We start from the raw sequence: 13,357 nt of genomic DNA, 5'->3' as shown, positions 1-13,357 counted from the left end.
CTGAACTGAAATCAATAGTCTGATGCTTAATAGGCTGAGCCACCCAGGTGCCCCATAGAGTAAAACTTTAAATGACAGGTGAACTATTTTCAATTTGGTCTCAGATATCCTGCGCAGGAAAAGGGAATACAAGTAATCCAGGAAGGAGGAAGGAAATGGAATCCTAAGTAGACTGTCAGTATCAGTGATTTTTCTTAATAGTTTCCTAGATATTTTATTTGTATGTATTTTTTTTCCAATGTTCTTTAATGTATCCCCTCCTTTTATTTTTTTCCTCACGTAGTTTAAAGCAAATTCCAGATATCATATCATTTGCCCATGAATACTTCAGAAAATATCTCTAATACATAATATTTAAAAAAAAAAAAAGCATGTATAACTGCAATGAGATATTTCTTCTCTGGTTAGGAGGTTGTAGAGGGAAAATAGGTGAGAATTCTATCAATGAATTCATATAAGCATCCTTATGGGGAGCTCACTGAAGTCTTTGAGACTCCAGTCATTTATGTGTAAAATGTATCCTTTGATGGGCAATTCAATTGTGCTGAATATTACTACTACTAATATTAATAACTATCATTTATTGAGTTCTCATGTTTGAAGTAGAATACTTAGCATTTTGAAACAATATTTCATATGAATCCAGATAGCAACATTACCAACATTATCCAGTGGACATTGCAATGTCCCAATTTATAGACAAAGACATAAGTTCAGAGTATTAAGTAAATCCCCAAGATTATAGACTAAGGTACTAGCAAAGGAAAGATTTGAAACTAGCTCCATCTGGCTCCAAATTTCTGCTGCTATGTTATACTGTCACTATATGAAATAGCACTCCTAATTAAGTTCTTAATTACCCAGGTCACCATGGCTGGAGATGAGTCACATGTGATTAACTCCAAAATTTCTAATCTTCTGCTTATTTAACTTAAACAGTCAAAATTAAAAAGGAAAATGTGAGACTTATGAAAGCCACAGTATAGAGATAGTCTGCTACAGTGAAGTAAACAAATATGGACACTGGAATCAAGTAATCTGGTTTAAATGCAGAGTCTTCTACAAATTTAGTGTGACTTACTCTTTTGAGTTTCAGTTTCCTTATCTGAAGAGTGAATACAAATGCCTGTTCTCTAATGCTCACAGAAAATAGTTTTCCCTTTCATAAATTACTTATTGAAACATCCTGAAATACTAGCAGAATCACCACTTTCCCCACCTGCAATAGACATAAACCAAGAATTTGCGTCAGCCAACTTACCAGTATGAAGCAAAGCCTCTTCTTCCTCCTACCAATGATTGAGTCATTCTTCTATTAAATAGCAGTAGCTATTTAAACACTCTAGCAGGAGCTCACAGATTTTTACTTTGCAGAAGTCCTTGACTGCTTCATTCTCTCATTCTTGGAATGAATTTGGAAATGACTTTTGATGACTTCAAGAGCAAGACTATGAAGGATCAACCTGATCAGAAGCCAAATAGAAAGAAAGCTGAAGGTATTAGGGGTGGGTGAATGTGCACAGCAACAGAATTCTAGGATTAGCCCAAAAATGTAAATTAATTGAATATAAGATTAGAAAGCTAAAACACTCGAGGATGGAAAAATATTGTAGAATTAATAACATTTACTTGAAAAACAATTCAGATATGATGATGATGATGATGATGATGATGATGTGAATGAACTAACTTGATATGAATCATGATGTATAGATTCTGATAACTTTTATTAAACATTATCATACGTTATGTTCTATCCTATTCACTTTACATGCGTTATTTCTCTGAATCAGCATTTATAGGTAGACATCCAAGTTAACAGTAGTCATTTGTTCATTCATTCATTTATTCATTCATTCATTCTTCATGTTGTAAATATTGAGTACCTGAATTTTTACAATTATGAAGCTAAATCTCTCAGATCAGTCACCTACTGAAAAGAATCCAATTGCTTTCTGATCAGAAAATCACTAATGGGAACAGAGGTTGGATTCATGGTCTCTACCTACCCACGGAATGGGGCAAAGGGTGTCCTGTAGAAAATGGGAGCTTGTGCCTTCCCTGAACAGGTGTTGAGCCTATGATTTTCTTCTAAAAATTCAGGAGTTTCTTCACTCAAGAGTGGTAGACATACACTCATAGTATAGAATGAATACTGATCAGAGGGAAATATTGGTTGACAGATTTACACAGATATCTACCCCCAAGCTAGAATCCTAAGCAATTATTTGCAAGAGATACAACCATCTTCTACTTCTCTGCCAACTTGCCACATGCACTCCAGGAGTTTAATGACTTTTGAATCAGTGAATGAACTGTATTTCTTCCTGTTAAGATTTCTATTTTGTCTGTCTCATCTCTAGAGTCTGACAGAAGTGCTTTTGACTCTGTGAATATATTTGACCATTGACTGATTTGGATCATTACACATTTGCACTAGAAATTTTGGGATGTAATGTTCCAAGCCATGTAGCAACTGACAGTTGGATTAAAGACCTATGTTTGGATCTTAACATCTGTGTGATCTTATACAATTCACTGAGACTTCAGGTTTCCTTATCTGCATATAAATGATAACACAACCAGTACCCTATTTGTTTATTGTACAGGGTTAGGGGTTCACATAGATCATATGAGATATTTTCCTGTTGAACCAAAATATCTGTGCTTTTGCAGTGGTGGAGCTGTGAGCTACATGACTTATTTGTTTCTATAATAATGGAGAACTTTTATAACAACAAGGGCCACAGCTGGTGTAAGTATAGGACATGACATTAATATGAGTCAAATGAATATTGAAGTTTAATTCCTATTTTTCTTCAGTCAATAACCTTACTTCCAATGGTAATTTTATTTTATTTTATTTTATTTTATTTTATTTATTTTATTTTTTTTTTTAAAGAGCTGGGCAGATCGTTTGTTTTTTTTTTTGTTTTTTGTTTTTAGATTTATTTATTTATTTGAGAGAGCGAGAATGAGAGAGAGAGAGAGTACATGAGAGGGGGGAGGGTTAGAGGGAGAAGCAGGCTCCTCGCCGAGCAGGGAGCCCGATGCGGGACTCGATCCAGGGACTCCAGGATCATGACCTGAGCCGAAGGCAGTCGCCCAACCAACTGAGCCACCCAGGCGCCCCTCCAATGGTAATTTTAGTGGAATAAAAATTGAAAGCACAAAATTATAATTATTTGAGGTGACCTGTTGATTAACTAACTTACTTGTTTGGTGTCTGACATTCTTTTATGGTATACTACTTATAAAACACACTGTGTATGAGGTGCGTGTGTGTGTGTGTGTGTGCATACACATGGTCTATATTAAAAGTATCAGGCTCTCTGTTCTGTGGATGAAACTGATCCAACCAAGCTAGACTGAGAGTTTCTTAGAGAGTCATTATGGGGAGAGTAGATAGAGTATAAGCTTTAGAATCAGATACTTAACATCACATTATCTGATATTGAATCCTGGCTCTTAAATTGTGTCAGTTGTGTGACCAAGAGTAAATTACTTAAATTCTCTGTCTGTATTTTTCATCTGTAAATATGGACAATGAATTATTTGCAGAGCCCTTGGGAGGACTTCTACGGTAAGAAATGCAAAGTACGAGTTACAGACAGTTTCCAAAGAATTGTTTGATGACTTGCTTTCATCTTTTATGTCTTCCTGATTCTATCCTCTGTCACTCTAGGTCCTCATTTTCTTTCTTCTCGGTGGTGGTACCCTACTGCTGTGACCCTGGGGATCCTTTGCTTGGGATTACTGGTAACTCTTATAATGCTAACAGTGCAATGTAAGTACCGGAACAGGCTGAAAAAGAACTTACAAACATGGTTTATTAATTGGTTTCATAACTATAAACAGCCTTGATTTAGATACAGTCTAGACAAACTTTTTGGAATAAGTGGGAACATGAATAAGTACAGTGTGCTTGTCCCTCAAATTGACTGGGACATGGAATTAAGATTATGAATGGTAGGTTTTTGTTTTGTTTTGTTGTTATAACTTCATGGGTAAAGTCTGTTTAAATCCTGGAATGATGAAAAAGAAAATAATTTGAAGCTACTAAGCCACAAGATCCCCTGAGACCCGAAAGGAAAAGAAACTTCATATAGTTCACACTGAGGTTGTTTTTTTGGTTTTTGTTTGTTTGGTTTTTTAGAGAGAGAGAGCGCAAGTGGGGGGAGGAGCAGAGGGAGAGAGAAAGAGAGAATCTCAAGTAGACTCCATGTTTAGCACAGAGCCTGACATAGGGCTCGATCTGACGACCCTGAGATCATGACCTGAGCTGAAATCAAGAATCGTATACTTAACCTACTGAGCCATCCAGGCGCTCCTACATTGAGTTTTAATTGAGATGATTAAATACCAATTTAAAGTTAAGAATCAGAAACATTATCTCAATAAATGAAACATTTAAAATAACTGTAATTCAAATTTATAGTATGGCCATTTATAAGAGAGGATGTTGAGAGGAAAAGAAGTGATAAGAAGGATGAGAGTGGCCAAGAAGGAATGAAAATGGTATCGATCATCCATATAATCTGCCTGTGTATTTAGATTGTAGATCTGAGTTATTTTGTCCATCTAGAATCTAGATGATTAAGGCCTTGGAAGTGCTATTTGTTTCTCAATTGTTGGTTAAAGTCACCAACCATTTATTTTTTCAATCTGTTAACACTTAGGGCCTTCCCTAATGACTAGGATAAGTGCCCTTGACTCAGTGGTGGTGACTGGATGAGAAGAATCACTTTACAACAGTCTCAAATCCAGCCTTCAACCCAAGGGGTCAGTCTGTTTTGTACTGAATCATGAAGCTTCTAGAACTGAAACATTTGACCCTTAACATTAATTGCCTGCCAGATTTCACAAACTTTATTTCATCCCCACCCTTCCTAAAATGTACTGTGGCTAAAAAAAAAGAACCCAAGAAACAAAAAATGCTTGAAATTGTTATGACATAGCACCTTAAAATAATTGGGAGGGTGCCTCAAAAAAGGGGTGTCACAGTTTTTAAATAAAATTAGGAAGTCTGGAAGGGTAGAGAGTTAGCAGCGGAATAAAGACACAAATAGAGTAATCATTAGTAATAATCACTGAGTCTGGTTGGCATCTATTTCAGATTGTCTGTATTTTATTTATGCCATTGATATACCCTTTATCTTATGATTGCTTTTAAGCTTGTCCGTAACTGTCAATAACAAGCAAAATCCTGTTTGTTTGTTTTTTAATCAAAAGTGTCTGTGACAGTTCCTGACATTTAAAAAAAAATACTGCAGGAATATTAAATAACTTTTAAATCCATAATTTCTGAGTAATTTTCCAGCAGTTTATCTGTTGTCAAAATAGATAATTTGATTCGATTCTTTGATTTCCTCAAAATCCAGTGGAGGGATTTTTATTCAGGATTGGTAATGGAGTTCTTATTTCAGCTATGATTTAGTATTACAGGTTTCTGATCTTCTAAAGCAACAGCAAGCAAACCTTACTAACCAGGAAATTATACTGGAGGGACAGATCTTAGCACAGAAGCAGGCAGAAAAATCTTCCCAGGAGTCAGAAAGGGAACTCAAAGAAACGATAGAAACCCTTAACCAGAAGCTGGATGAAAATTCCAAAAAACAGATGGAACTTCATCATCAGAACCTGAATCTCCAAGAAGCTCTGAGGAAAGCAGCAAACTTTTCAGGTATGGGGGATGGAGAGGTGAAAAGAAGTAGTGGAAACTTCTCTGTTTAATCTAAACTCTGCTTTGAAAATGTCTCTAGGCATGAAATTGGCATATTAACATATATTCATAATGTTTGACACCAGAATTTCTCTATTTTTGTCAACCCACCCTTCCCTCTGCTAAATTCTTGAGCTACCTGATTTAATTAAGCACAGTTTTTGGTGGATTTAAATTTTCTTTCCTCATAAGAACCTCTTCTTTATTTTTAAAATTTAGTTTTGAGATATTTCTGGAAGAATTCTCCCACCCTTACCCTTTGCCATGGATTCTTACTTCTTTCTGTTCCAATGTATCTTTTTTTTTTTAAGGATTTTATTTATTTGAGAATGAGAGAGAACAGAGTGAGAGTACCAGTAGGGGGGAGGGGCAGAGGGAGAGGGTGAAGCAGGAAGCCTGATGCAGGGCTCCATACCAGGACCTGAGCGGAAGGCAGATGCTAACTGACTGAACCACCCAGGCACCCCTGTACCAATGTATCTTAATCATTGATTTCTTTCCCTATGGTGTCTCCTTTGTCCCTGCGAAGCTCTACATTAACTTTATTCTATAACTCTATTTCTTAAAGTATACAACATCAATTTAAATTAAATGAATGGAGGTAGGCTGACTTGCAAGTGTTGGGTAGATACTTTAGGTAAGAAAAAAATATAAAGGGCCCAGGAAATCAGTTTATATGAGAAGAATTGAGTTGATCTCAGAATCTAGGAGGCAGGTAGAAAGAGCATCTATAAGAAGGGGATGATGATGTGAACTCTGATGTTATTACAGAGTTATCTGTGTCATTTAGTCTTTGTACAACATGTAATTAAGTACGGCATATGCTTTTCATCATAGGGAGATTTAAGGGATATGAGATGGAATTACTCTCAGAGATGCATTGCTTTCTTGGCGGTGTATGAATGAGTCTCCTATTCTCAGCATTAGTAACTAACTGCTACTAATAAACAGAGATTTCTCCAGTTTCTTGCTTGTACATCTCACTTGATCTCAACCATGCAATTTATTTGAATATGGATTATATAACAGTTCACAAATACCCACAGATCTTTATTTTATAGATGAAAAAAATTGATAGCCAGAGAAGTTAAGTGATGATAAAATGATAAGTAGTTTTTTTTTATAAAGTTTTGGAGCTAATAAATCCCTTCAATATTTTCAGGGTTATTTAAATTTCCAAAAGAAGCAGAGATTTTTGGACAAACTGATCTTTAGCAAGTATCAAACCTGTATTTAATGTCTTTATTAAGGAGGGAGCTATCGAGGAAATTAAAGAATACATTGTCTCTAAAAAGGTGTAAAGGAAGGAGACTATAATTTATCAAAGATAGGAATGTTTATATAAGCAGACATAGCTACATACCAACCAATGATTCAGTCCCCAGATGGGGCTGTGAAACTGTTTTTGTTTTTTTTTTTGTTTTTTATCAGTTGTATGAGATTAAATCTACGTCAGGACCATCCAGAACTGTCTCCCAGAGATTCCAGGCATGGGCAACCAATCAAAAATATTAAGTAATATGTTTTTCACTGGTAGATATCCCAGGTAACATGTTCCATTCCTTGACAGTGTCAGATAAAGGCCAATTAATAGAGATAGCAAATAAAGTACTGCTTTTCATCAAGCAGCTTTGAGAAGATTCTCAAAAACATTAATAATAAAATACCACATGGAAAAAAAAATAGACCAGTTTCCTCAAGTTTGAGACAAGTTTTATCTTTCTTTTTTTTTTTTTTTTAAAGATTTTATTTATTTATTTGACAGAGAGAGACACAGTGAGAGAGGGAACACAAGCAGGGGAAGTGAGAGAGGGAGAAGCAGGCTTCCCGCGGAGCAGGGAGCCCGATGCGGGGCTCGATGCGGGGCTCGATCCCAGGACCCCGGGATCATGACCTGAGCCGAAGGCAGACGCTTAACGACTGAGCCACCCAGGCGCCCCAAGTTTTATCTTTCTTACTAACAAGTCTTTGGTCCACAGTGTAGATATGAAAAGAGAGAGATTCTGAGAAGTTACCAAATGTGGTTTGCAGGAGGTCATCCAGCTAGAAAGGTGCAGGGTCTTCACAGTAATAGACTTTATATTTAGGACTGAAATTAGTGGTGGTTGTCAACCTTTGGTGTACAACATTATCACTACAGTAGTTTTTTAAAAATGGTAACTTCTAGGTTTATCCCGAGATTCTGTATCAAAATATCTTGAAGGGCACCAAGAAATTTCCTCAATTGATTCAAACACAAAAGTTTGAGAGGTAGTGCATGTCGTGATTAAACACATGGATGTGATAGCGAGTCTGCCAAGTTTCACATTCCCATTTACTCTATCTGAATGGAACTTATTTCATCATGTTGTTATGAGGATTAAATAAGTTAATGTGTGTAAAGTACTGCCAACATAGTGATATTGTGTTCGTTAAAAAAAAAGAAATGAAAAGAGGACCCCAGGCAGGCTCAATCTGCAGAGCATGAGATTCTTGATCTTGGGGTCATGATTTCAAGCCCCACCTTGGGGGCTTGGGTGTAGAGTTTACTTAAAAAAGAAATTTTTTTTAATTAAAAGAAACACAGGTAGTTTGAATACCACATATGGCTATGTATTGGACAACGTATGTCTAGAAACAGGAAGCACAATATATAAGCTTAAATTCATTATTTGAAAACCTGAAGTTTTAAAATATATAAATGTATCTTTTTTTAAAAGATTTTCTTTTTTTTTTAGATTTATTTATTGAGTGATTTTAGAGAGAGAAAGTGCACATGCTAGTGAGGGGGAGAGGGACAGAAGGAGGGAGAATCCCGAAGCAGACTCCTTGCTGAGCACAGAGCCCAAGGGGCTCCATCCCACCAGCCAGAGATCATGACCTGAGCCAAAATCAAGAGTTGGTCACTTAACCTACTGAGCCATCCAGGCACCCCAGATTTTATTTCTAAGTATTTACTACACCCAGTGTGGGCCTAAAACCCACCCCGAGATTAAGAGTTGTGTGCTCCCCTGAGCCAGCCAGACACCCCAAGCTTATCTTCTTAATAGCAGTGTGGCTTTTAACATATCCACTCCCCGAGCTCTTCCATTATTCCAAACAAAATTTTAAAAAATAGGTCAGATTCTAAAGTTACATCTCAGCTCAAGTTTTGCTTTTGAACACACTTGTTTTTAATTTAGTTTACTAAAATCAGAATACTTTAGGAGAAATAAAGACTTTTGGTCTATTGAGGTCTTTGAAGACTCTGGATATAATTCTAATTAAGAAGAGATGATATGCATGTGACAGTCCCGAGGGGAGAATTGATTTAAGAACTGTAGAAATATTTTTACTCAGGCATCACTCACTGATTAGATATACTACACTTCCTAGGTCCTTGTCCCCAAGACTGGCTCTGGCATGAAGAAAACTGTTACCTATTTTCCTCTGGCCCATTTAATTGGGAAAAAAGCCAGGAGAACTGTTTGTCTTTGGATGCCCAGATGCTGAAAATTAATAGCACAGATGATCTGGTGAGTTTTTATGGTTGTACATTGGGCTGGAGTAGTGCCTTATAGGGAAATAAATCAGGTTTATGCCCTTGGTGGAGGAGCTCATGTTTGAGAATCAGAATACTTATTTTCTAGGCTCATCTGACCACTAATGATATGCATGACCTTGGGTAGAGAGGTTACATTGTATCTCTAGGCTTTTGTAAACATTTCTGTAAAACCACGGAAAGGATGTCAGATCTCTTTTGGTTCTTTAGGTTTGTGAATCTAACCTAAACATTACTCCCCACAGAAATTCATCCGGCAAACAAGTGCTCATTCCAATTTCCCATTCTGGATGGGGTTGTCTCTGAGGAAACCCAGCAGCGCATGGCTCTGGGAGGATGGCTCTCCTTTGATGCCCCACTTGTAAGTTTCCTATTCTTTGCTTAAGGTGCTAGTGAAGTTGCTTCCACATTCCACATAATGTCCTCTTCTTGTCAGGGAGAAGCTTGAGGAATTTCTGAACATTCCTTCTCCACCTCTCTCAGACAGGGACTTGCCCATTTAGCCTTTCAGACCTTCTCTGGAGTTTTCCTTCCCACATTTATTACTGATTTGAAGCTTTAAGACAAGGTTAAGCTTCTGACACAAGGTGGCAGTAAATCTACCTTTTTTTTTCCCCCCCTTCCCTGTCTGCAGGTTTAGACTCCAGGGTCCTGTTTCCCAGAACTATCCTTCAGGCAATTGTGCATATATACAAAGGGGAACTGTTTTCGCTGACAACTGCATTTTAACTGCATTCAGTATATGTCAGAAGAAGGCGAATCTATTGAGAGCACAGTGAATTCGAAAGCTCTGGAAGAAGAGAAGGAGAATTCTTTTCTGGAATTTAAGTTGTCCTTCATCACTTAGGTGTAAAACAAGAGAGCCCTATGAACTGCTTGTTATTAGCTGATGGCAGAACTCCCTAGCAGAGATTGGGCTTCCGGCTGCCTGGCACCTTGATATCAGAAATTTTGATTCTGTTTCTCTCTCTCTGTTTTTCACCTAGCTTGTCCCAAGTCTCCCTGCCAACCCTTCAATCCCCCTTCACTTTTTTTATTTTGAAGTCTTATTCCTCTTCAAGTCTTGGGAGCCCTCTGTACTCAGTCCTCTACCTCAGTACCATCTTCCCCTCACCTTCCTAAACCACATAGAAGATGGAAGGTGGAGAACTTGCCCAACTGGTGGATGCATGGAAAAATGCATGCGAAACAGAAAAGAATGCACGAAGAAACAGAAAAAGGGAAAGGCCATGCTGGAATCCAGAAACTTGTGTTCTCAATGTTAAAAGCTACCACTTGTTGGTCTTTTATTTTTTTTGTTGTTGTTGGTCTTTTAAATTGTGATCTTTCTCCAGATTCCACCACGTACACACATGCACACACGACATATACACCCCACATCATCACATTTTGGGGCAATTGGGATGTTCCAGGAAGTAATTACAAATTGAATGATCTTTTCAGTCAACTAATCACAATTCATTATTGGTTTTGGAATCAAATTATTTCTTCATCCTTTATCAAAGGATAGCTTAATCGCTTTAATCCTTCAGATAGTATTTGTTAGAATCATGGGGACTGAGGCAAAAATAGATTTTTTTTTTTCCCTAAAGTACACACCATTTGTAAATGAGTTCTTCTCAAACTCTGTTGTGCTGTGCTAATATGGAAACACACAGGACGAAAATATGAAGATACGCAATTAAAGAACAAACTGAGCCAGGTATGGAAATATAGCTGAATAGAAACAGATGGAATTAGAAGTATTCCTTCTATTTTCAGTATTTATACTCCCTTGCTACCTCCCTTCACAGGTTATTCTACTTTTTAAAGGAAGCCTTACCATTTTGTTGCACATAATCTAGCACCAACTTTATAAAAAAAAGAAAAAGCTGTATCATTCCTAGGAAGACAAGAGATATTTTCTTTTCTTAGCACATTTATTGATGTTTAATTGGCATATAACAAACTTAATATATTTGAAGTACACAAGAATTTTCATATATGTGAACATTTTCCATTGAAATCATCGCCACAATTAAGATAGTGAACATTTCCATCATCCAACTTTTATCATCCTCTCCCCAATGCCTTCTCCTCAGACAACCACCAAACTGCTTTCAGTTTGCATTTTGTAGCATTTTATATGAATGGAGTCAAACAGTATGCCTTTTTCTTTATTTTTGGTCTAGCTTCTTTCACTTAGCTAATCATTTTGAGATTCATTCATCTTATTGCTTGCATCAATTTTTCACTCTTTTTAAATGTTGAGTATTACTCCCTTGTATGAATATACCCCAATTTGTTGATAAATTACCTGTTGATGACCATTTGGGTTGTTTTCAGTATTTGACTATCGCAGATAAGGGTGCTATAGATATTTGTGTACAAGTCTTCGTTTGTACATAGTATTTCTCTTCTCTTGGGTAAATGCTTAAGAGTTTAATGTCAGGATCACTCAGTAGGTGTATTTGAGAAATTGCCAGACTATTTACCAAAGTTGTACCATTTGATATTCCTACCAGCAATGTATGAATGTTCCAATTCCACCTATCCTTGCTAACACTTGGTATGGTCAGTCTTGTAATTGTAACCTTCTAATAGGTGTATGGCGGTATATTACTGTGGTTTAATTTGCATTTCCTAAATGAAAAATAATCTTGAGGTCTTTTTATTTACTTATATTGTTTATTTACTATCTACATATTTTCTCTGATAAAGTAATGTACAAATCTGAGAAGTTTCATGTTGTTTGTTTTTTTATTGTTACATTTTGAGAGCCCTTTGTATATGCTGGATAAAAGTCCCTTATCAGATGTCTTTTTGATCACCTTTTGTTTTTGTTTTTCAGTTTATGGCTTGACTAAATTTTGATGAAGTCCATTTTCATGTTTTTACTGGTGTTTCTAAGAACTTGTTGGCAAACTCAAGGTCACAAAATTTTCTCCTGTATTTTCTTCTAGACATATAAAATGTAACTTCTAGACATATAAATGTAACTTATAATGTAGACATATAAAATGTAACTTCTAGACATATAAAATGTAACTATAAAAGTTACAGGTTTTACATGGAAATCTGTAACTTACTTTGGGTTAGTTTGTAAGTCATGTATTAAAGTGCTCTCTCTCTCTCTCTCTCTATTATTATTATTTTTTTTGCATATGATATTCAACTGATTTAGCAACATTTGTTGAAAAGACTATTCTTTCTTCACTACCTTGCCTTTGCACTTTTGTCAACAGTCACCCATATGTGCATATGTCTATTTCTGTCTCTCTATTCTGTTCCACTGATCTACTTACATATTTTTACACCACCATGAATATCGCAATTTCTCTAAATCATGTAGTGGTAATCCTTCAACACTGTTCTTTTTTCAAAGTTGTTTTGATTAATCTATGTCTTTGTATTTCCATGTTAACTTTTGAATTGGCTTGTCCATTTCTAAAACCTAACAAACAAACCCTGTTGAAATTTTGAATGATTGCATTGAATCTATTAGAAAAATGTGGGGAAAATTGAAATTTTAAAGATACTGATTTGTTCAACTCATAAACAAGGTATATCTCTCCATTTACTTGTGTTCTTTAATTTCTTTAAGCAATGTTTTGTAATTTTCTCTGTATAGATGTTTCACATATGTTCTTAGATTATCATCATATATTTCATATTTTTGATGCTACTAGAGATGGTATTGTTATCATTTATAATTTTAATTTCCAAATGTCTCTTGATAGTATATAGAATTATAATAAACTTTTTTATACTAACCTTATATCCTGAAACACTTATTTTTTCTAGTAATGTGTGTGTGTGTGTGTATTCCATTGGATTTTTACATAGATAATCATGTCATCTGCAAATAAAAACACTTTTATTTCTTCCTTTCTGGATGATTTTTATTTCTTTTCCTTGCTAGATTTCATAGACTAGACAGACCCTCTAGTAAACATTGAAAGAAAGTGGTGAGAGTGAATATCCTTATTTTGTTCTTGATCTTGGAAGAAATCAGTGTTAATACAATTAAGTATGGTGTTAACTGTGTATTTTCCATAGATGCTCTTTTTTCATTTGAAGAAGTTCCCTTTTATTCCTAGAATGCTGAGAGATTTTATCAGGAATGGGTATTGATT

The 13,357-nt window shown here is 35.9% G+C and overlaps 1 protein-coding gene across 2 annotated transcripts; it reads left to right on the top strand.

Annotated features, from left to right (window-relative positions):
- Positions 1-1,360: 1,360 nt before the first annotated feature.
- On the top strand, positions 1,361-12,999 carry OLR1 (oxidized low density lipoprotein receptor 1). Of its 2 annotated transcripts, none has more exons than XM_081821204.1 (6): positions 1,361-1,496; positions 3,686-3,787; positions 5,438-5,683; positions 9,077-9,216; positions 9,488-9,603; positions 10,229-12,999. In XM_081821204.1, exons 1-6 carry the CDS (start codon positions 1,409-1,411, stop codon positions 10,362-10,364), a joined length of 828 nt encoding a protein of 275 aa, XP_081677330.1. In that variant the 5' UTR covers positions 1,361-1,408; the 3' UTR covers positions 10,365-12,999. The 2 variants fall into 2 exon arrangements, with proteins under 2 accessions (XP_081677330.1, XP_006732182.1); XM_006732119.3 differs by having other exon boundaries at positions 9,877-12,999.
- The last annotated feature ends 358 nt before the right edge of the window (positions 13,000-13,357 follow it).

Source organism: Leptonychotes weddellii, chromosome 5 (genome assembly GCF_054177405.1).
Source record: "Leptonychotes weddellii isolate Sample4059 chromosome 5, ASM5417740v2, whole genome shotgun sequence".
Taxonomy (NCBI): Eukaryota; Metazoa; Chordata; class Mammalia; order Carnivora; family Phocidae; genus Leptonychotes; species Leptonychotes weddellii.
The sequence above is the reverse complement of the archived record's forward strand: the minus strand, read 5'-3'. Positions and strand labels throughout refer to the sequence as shown.

What these genes read in the sequence shown, in the direction of transcription:
- OLR1 (XM_006732119.3), top strand. Translation starts at nt 1,409, where the DNA reads ATGAATTTGGAAATGACTTTTGATGACTTCAAGAGCAAGACTATGAAG. An exon ending in AAATAGAAAGAAAGCTGAAG is followed by an intron (nt 1,497 to 3,685) that starts GTATTAGGGGTG and finishes CTGTCACTCTAG; the next exon opens with GTCCTCATTTTCTTTCTTCT. An exon ending in TTAATAGCACAGATGATCTG is followed by an intron (nt 9,217 to 9,487) that starts GTGAGTTTTTAT and finishes TACTCCCCACAG; the next exon opens with AAATTCATCCGGCAAACAAG.